Below are 7,814 nucleotides of genomic sequence, written 5' to 3' on the forward strand. Positions count from 1 at the left end.
CTAGGATTAAAGAACAGAGTTCAGTCATTCTTCTAGGAGTAAAGTACAGAGTTCAGTCATTCTTCTAGGAGTAAAGTACAGAGTTTAAGCATTCTTCTTGGAGTACAGAGTTCAATCATTCTTCTAGGAGTAAAGTACAGAGTTCAAGCATTCTTCTAGGAGTAAAGTACAGAGTTCAAGCATTCTTCTAAGAGTAAAGTACAGAGTTCAATCATTCTTCTAGGAGTAAAGTACAGAGTTCAATCATTCTTCTAGGAGTAAAGTACAGAGTTCAATCATTCTTCTAGGAGTAAAGTACAGAGTTCAATCATTCTTCTAGGAGTAAAGTACAGAGTTCAAGCATTCTTCTTGGAGTACAGAGTTCAATCATTCTTCGAGGAGTAAAGTACAGAGTTGAATCATTCTTCTAGGAGTAAAGTACTGAGTTCAATCATTCTTCGAGGAGTAAAGTACAGAGTTCAAGCATTCTTCTAGGAGTAAAGTACAGAGTTCAATCATTCTTCTAAGAGTAAAGTACAGAGTTCATTCATTCTTCTTGGAGTAAATAGTTCAATCATTCTTCTAGGAGTAAAGAGTTCAATCATTTTTCTAGGAGTAAAGTACAGAGTTCAATTATGTTTCTAGGATTAAAGAACAGAGTTCAATCATTTTTCTAGGAGTAAAGAGTTCAATCATTCTTCTAGGAGTAAAGTACAGAGTTCAAGCATTCTTCTTGGAGTAAAGTACAGAGTTCAATCATTTTTCTAGGAGTAAAGTACAGAGTTCAATCATTTTTCTAGGATTAAAGAACAGAGTTCAATCATTTTTCTAGGAGTAAAGTACAGAGTTCAATTATGTTTCTAGGATTAAAGAACAGAGTTCAATCATTTTTCTAGGAGTAAAGAGTTCAATCATTCTTCTAGGAGTAAAGTACAGAGTTCAATCATTTTTCTAGGAATAAAGAACAGAGTTCAATCATTTTTCTAGGATTAAAGAACAGAGTTCAATCATTTTTCTAGGAGTAAAGTACAGAGTTCAATAATTTTTCTAGGAGTAAAGTAGAGTTCAAGCATTCTTCTAGGAGTAAAGTACAGAGTTCAAGCATTCTTCTAGGAGTAAAGTACAGAGTTCAAGCATTCTTCTAGGAGTAAAGTACAGAGTTCAAGCATTCTTCTAGGAGTAAAGTACAGAGTTCAAGCATTCTTCTAGGAGTAAAGTAGAGTTCAATCATTCTTCTTGGAGTAAAGTATAAAGTTCAATGAGAAATGTATGTTCTCTTTATTGCAGATCCACTTTTAGTTATAATAATATTCAGACAACTTGTTTAATAATGATGTGTTTTGGGGGTTTCACATGACAAGATGAGAAGGTTTCGGTGAGAGAGACTTTCAAGCAGCAAAATGAAAATCATTAATACATAACACCATGTGTAAAAATGTCATACTTTAATAATAATTCCAAACATAGCTTTTTCTAAACATACAAAAAAGAAAAAATCTTAGATACAGATAAGTACAGGTTTATTATCTTCAATAGTCGTGCTTTTTCACTCTGTGTCGTTTTTTGTTTTTCATCATGAGAGATCTTACAACAACGAACGATTAATAGCAAAAATGCACTTAGCCAAAAAGGAAATGATAGTTTCCATTATATACTGTTATTTGGATGTTTCCATCCTCCTCGGTTTCAAAGGAGCGAATCTTAAGTTTCACTTAAGTCAAATTTTCACTTTGTCTCCCATTGACATCAATGCATGACTAAGTGAAAATGTGACTGTAGTGGAAGTTACTAAACGACCCTGAACCATAGTATTAACTGTTCGTTTACACGGGAGGCTGTTGAACTGGGAGTTAGTTTCACCATGGCAACACTTCCTGGTGCAACAACCAACACACAGCTACACAAACAGCCACCTAGATACAACAACACCACCCCTACTAGATATGTGCAATCAGAAATCACCTTACATCTGGCGGCCTCAGAAAAATAATCATAAAAAAACAACAACAAAAAACATGGACTAAAGTCTAAGTCAACCATATACAGTAACACAACACCTTGCACATTCTTTTAAAACAAAGTCCCAGATAGCACCCTATTCCTTATATAGTGCACTACTTTTAACCAGAGCTCCATGGGATTCCTTATAGGCCCTAGTCAAAAGTAGTGCACTCTATAAGGAATAAGGTGTAATTTGGGACGAATCCCAGAAACAAAAAGGTGTTTATATATACTGCAATGCTACCACTGGTTTTAAATGCTTCTCCGTTGAATCGATATAGAGCCTGTTAAAGAGACATTGCTAGGCGGGTTTTGAGGAAGACACTGGACAGTGCTGGTGAGATGGGGACGGTAACACAAACACACACACACAGACACACACACAGCTGTTGGGGGGGGGGGGGGTATTAGGGATATACTTCGAGTTCAATCACATTTGCCATAGTAACGTACAGTCTCAACATTTTAACATGACAATGTACAAAGAGAACTTTACAGAAGCAGTTAACACAAAATCAACATAGTGACAACGTCAAAACAACAAAGGGTTGGAAGGAGGGAGTAGAATGAAGGAGGGCAGGGTGCGGAGCAATGTCATTAAGGAACATAAAAAGATATCACCTGTGTTTCTTCTTAACCCTAAAAATCGCATTTCAAACTGGAAAGGAAAACGCATTACTTAATAATCATCATTATCGTCACCATCATAATAAAACACAAAACAGAACTCAGTCGATCTACTCGTCATCCTCCTCCTCATCATCCTCCTCCTCATCTTCCTCATCGTCGTCATCATCATCGTCGTCCATATTACTCTTCGTTATGGGCTTAGGGGCCATCGCCATGCTCGGAACTACCACCTTGCCCTTACCGGACTTGTAGTCAGCAACGTCCTGGGGGAGAGAGAGGGAGGGAGAGAGAGGGAGGGAGAGAGAGGGAGGGAGAGAGAGAGAGAGTCAAATGTGTTATTTGACTGGCTGGGACAACATTGGGTGTTGTCCGGGCTACACTTGCTAATCAACAGTGGTGGATATTAGTGTCCAATTGGAGCTTCTCACTTGGGGTCAGGTGACAGAAACACACTGGATTCTATTTCATTTGATTGGTTGATTGGTTGGTTGGTAGATGTTTTGATTGGTAGCAATGTTGTCAGGTTGTTATTATTAAAGTGAAAGTTGTTCTTAATAACGTACCTGGTTGAAGTGTGTGTGTGTGTGTGTGTGTGTGTGTGTGTGTGTGTGTGTGTGTGTGTGTGTGTGTGTGTGTGTGTGTGTGTGTGTGTGTGTGTGAGAGAGAGAGAGAGAGAAAATGTGCAATGTGTGACTAAAACAATGCAGATATCAGATACAAGGTGTAATGTAACCAATCAATTCATCAATCAATATACATTTAGTTTACCTTCTGGTATTTGTCTTTGAGTTTGTTGGCCTTGATCAGGTAGGGCTGTTTGGTGGCATCAGTCAGGTTGTTCCATTGCTCCCCCAGTTTCTTGGCCACGTCCCCGATGCCCAGGCTGGGGTGCTGGGCCTTGATCTTGGGCCGGTGGTCCGCACAGAAGATGAAGAAACCAGAGCTGTGGAGAAATTATTATTTGATTTATTATTGTGATTTTTTTTCTTCATTTTAGTGTCTCGTGATGTCTGATGTGCGTATTGATATACTTACTGAAAACCAAAACATGAGTGAAGGAGTGTGTGTATTTGTGTGTCTGTTTATCTGTCGGTTGGTCTGTCTGTCTGTGCATGACTCCATCCATGTATGTGTGTGCCAGTCTGTGTATGTGGTACATACGAGGGCCTCTTTGGTGCGTTGGGGTCCTTCTTCCTTCCCTTCTTGCCTCCAGGGGCGAAGTGCATCATCTCGTTGTCGTAACGCACCTTATCCTGCTTCGCCATGTCGTCAAACTTCCCCTTTTCCTTACCAGACATCGTCTGGGGGGAAAAAATCACAACATTTACACCACTTAAAACATTCCCAGCAATAGACTTTGAACAGATGGACACATGGCCAGTGTTCATTTGGTACAATATGGGAAAAAAACTGATTCAAACAGAGAGGTCTATTGAAGGTCGCCTAATTGTCATTTAATATAAGAAGTCAGCATGATATGTGGTCTTGTTGCGCCACCTGCAGTAAGGAACATGTAACCGCTCCTTAGTTAACAAATAACTTGCCGTTCTTGATTTGTAAGCTTTAGGCTACCACCCTTGTCCTTTAGGGGAACAATAGATTTGCGAGCAAAAGATTGATTGAATTTAATTTTGGTTAAACTCAATTAAATTAACTTGAACTCTATTCGAATAACCATTTGTGCGGGCTGCATAGTGTGATGTATTGGCCAGGCAACAACACGTGGCATGCTAGTTAATGATCTCAATCCCATCATCCTCATAATCTCATCTCTATAACTGTGAAATAAGATGTGAAAAAACATTATATGTCACCAATCAATCAATCAACTTCATCGTGATAACTAACTACAAATTGTTATTAATTGTCCTTCAGGGACCAATAAAGTATCTATCCATCCATTCCTCACCTTCCATCTTCCGGAGCACTTCTTGGAGAACTCAGCGAAGTTGACAGGTATCTCAGGGGTCTTCTTCTTGTGCTCCTCGCGGCAGGTCTGAACGAAGTAGGCGTAGGAGGACATCTTGCCTTTGGGCTTCCCTGGAGTGCCTTTAGCCATCCTGGTCACTGGGCGGGGCCTAGCTGCGGTCTGGAACTCGTTGATTGGTTAATTGGTTGATTGGGTCAGTATCTGGTTAGAGTGGAGAAGATGAAAATGGGTTAATTCAATGTTGTGGTTTGATTTTCTTCTGGGAAAGTGTACCTGTATACTATATTTTTTTTTATCAGGTGATGCAATGCAAGTGCCAAAGCACATTCACCATGGCATGTTCATTTTAATGAATATTTCAATAAATATTTTATGACATTTGTGAATGGAGAGTCAAACACAATTCATGTTGGAGACTAACTGCGGTCTTTATTGACAAATGAATTCAGAAATAATGTGATTACACAACACCCAACAGATTAATTTAACATCATTGACCACCGGTGATGGTCAACTTCACATTAACGGCAAACCACCTTGATACAGTGCTTCGGCCACCTCCCTCCAAAGACCACTCAAGCCATGAACTTTACAACCCTCTCATGACATTCTATCTCATGAATGATGTTGTTGTTTTCTGAATTGCTTGTCTTTTTTTTGTGTTGCTTTAAAGAGCTTCGAGATTCTTTATATAATGAAAAGTGCTATAAAAGTTGAATAAATGATGGTTATTATGGTAGGTGGTGGAACCATAGAAGGGAACAAGGGAATTAGAATTTAGAAGGAGTTCTAGAATAAGAATCTGTTTTAGAATTAGAATGAATTCCAATTAGATCTAGAATAAGAATTGGTTGGAATGCATTTGCATTCTGTAGGTGTGACTTCGGGAGAAGATGTGGAATTGGCCAAGGAGTCTTAAAATGGAGGAAAATTGGGATTTAAGGAAAAAATATGGAATTAAGGAAATGTGGCTATGAGACTGTGTGCTGTTGTAATGTCTGTTTTTGATTTGTTTTTACTATGTAATTACAATGGAATACCAATACATTATTCAAAGTGTAAGGTTTTTATTTTCATTTCTCAAAAATACTTAAAATTATTTAACTAGGCTATTTGAGAAATGTCATTCTTGGGAATGTGAATTGATACTTAGATATAAATTCAATTTTGGAAAATAATCGAATTCTAATCTAGATTTAAATAGGCTATATGAGAAATTTCATTATTGGGAATGTGAATTGATACTTAGATATAAATTACATTTTGGAAAATAATCGAATTCTAATCTACAAAGTAAATGAGCATTTTTACAAAACACATCCCATTAAAATCTCAATCAAATAAGAAAGCCCCCACCATATTCTCCCCTCGCCACCGCCCATCTCCTTGTCATTAGCCATTTTCTGCCTTTTATTTTCATATTTTTTAGCTCTCTAAACTTTACTCCATTGCATCCAACGCAACGCGAACTCTACTTTCTTCATACAAGCTATAGTATAGGGAGCGCTCCGACTAGTTACTATGTTGCGATAGAATGAGAAGCTTCAACTACACATACAGAGAAAAATAGAGAGGTCATCAACGCGAATTATTCATCTTCCATTTTGTGAAATGCGTCCTCATGAGAGAAACTCCTGTTTATTTTCCACCTTCTTGCCTATTTCAATCTTACTTTGCCAGAAATGTTATTAATTTTTCGGGTTTTAATTCCCCGCTCCGTACGGTAGCTTTCAGTCCCAGTTCATAGCGCCTAGTATTGGGTAGTGTGGCTGCTATACAGGCGAAGAGAGTGCTGTTCTTCGCTGGAGCTCCCATTGAATAAAATGGCTTCTGTAGAGCGAGGGGAAGGCTTACGGGGTTGACTATGTAACAAAGCGATACACACCCCCCTCCGGTTCCAAGAGCTATAACGTCTACATTTAACCGCTAATTAAAAACAAAACAACGTAGTCAGATAAAACAAAGACCGTTCTTTTTATTCGGCTTAAAATATTAAAACTGTCATTTCGTATTTCGTGACATTTCACTGTTTTCTGAAGTTATACCCCTGACTGTCGCTTGGTGCATTGCTCTCGGTAACAAAGACAGTGCGCCAGCCATCCTGCTGCAATCGAGAAGTTGCGAAAATGAATAAAAAGAGAAAAATAAAAATACTTTAATGCAGAAAGTTAGAGATAAACATTTCGAATGGAAAACGAAAAAGTGCAGTATTTTTCGTCCGTAGATAATTTGTTTTTCTCCAACAATTCCCCGTCCCTTCTCTGCGTTAGCGCTGCCTTTCCTCAATGGTTTAAATCGCCAGCCATTTTACTACATGGTGAGAGCAATCATTTGACTAAGGGCGATAACAAATCTCAAAAACAGCTTTTCGACGATGACATTCACATTTTCTTTACATTGTTGAATAGAGATAAAAGAGTTCAGCGGAAAACAAACGTTTATTCTGAAAATGTATGATTATTTATGTAGATGACATCGAAATTGGGTCGCAATAGAAGAACAGTGTTATTCGTAGACAGGCTATAGCCAGCCATATTCACAGTGTTACACACAGCAGCGATGCGTGTGAGGAATACAAGTCTCAGAAAATTACAGTTTAATAACTTTTGGTTACTTTAAAAATCAGGAAAAAACAGAGTCCACGAGACAACAGTGACATGTTAATTTTCTTTATGATAAATGACCGTGTAAACAATATTAAAATAGATCAAGGCCATTTTCAGCCGATTTCTGTCAATACCACAATAAATCACACATTATGGGGAGAAAAATTATCAAACACTATTTGTCTGCAAAATGAATAACATCTAAGCACATTTAAACTATAATTGCACTAAAATACCACAGAAAGACTTAACAATAACATAATCTCACTTCAAATTATTAAAATAACCACATCATTTAACACAAGTAAATAATATAAGTTATTCAGATGGTGGTAGTAAAAAAGAATACAATGTTATTATTGTTATAACAAGTAACGTACCTGTATTGTCAAGCAGCAGTCAAGTCAGTCTGGATTCTGGAATCCTACAGTCTCGCCTTTCTCCTGTCTTCTCTATCCATATGTAGACAGCCTCGCGCTAGCTCAATACGAGAACGGCCTGATTGGCTAGCGGCCGGGTCGGTTCAAAACAGCCTCCCAAACTGCTGATTGGACGCTGCTCTACACACTTTACGGGTTTCTCGTTGGTGATTGGTCGACAAGGAGGCCTTGTCATACCCACGCCTTTGAAAAAGAGCCGCTGAGAAAAGTTTCAGAGTAGTATGAAGA

At 38.2% G+C, this 7,814-nt stretch overlaps 1 protein-coding gene across 1 annotated transcript; it reads right to left on the reverse strand.

Moving 5' to 3' along the window:
• Positions 1-1,402: 1,402 nt before the first annotated feature.
• Positions 1,403-7,560, reverse strand: hmgb3 (High mobility group protein B3). The gene is given in 5 exon segments (NM_001140499.1): positions 1,403-2,873; positions 3,379-3,553; positions 3,772-3,911; positions 4,520-4,741; positions 7,527-7,560. Coding segments are annotated over 4 exon segments (621 nt in total). The 5' UTR covers positions 4,670-4,741; positions 7,527-7,560; the 3' UTR covers positions 1,403-2,717.
• Between the last annotated feature and the right edge of the window lie 254 nt (positions 7,561-7,814).

Source organism: Salmo salar, chromosome 18, assembly GCF_965601325.2.
Source record: "Salmo salar chromosome 18, fSalSal1, whole genome shotgun sequence".
In the NCBI taxonomy this organism is placed as follows: Eukaryota; Metazoa; Chordata; class Actinopteri; order Salmoniformes; family Salmonidae; genus Salmo; species Salmo salar.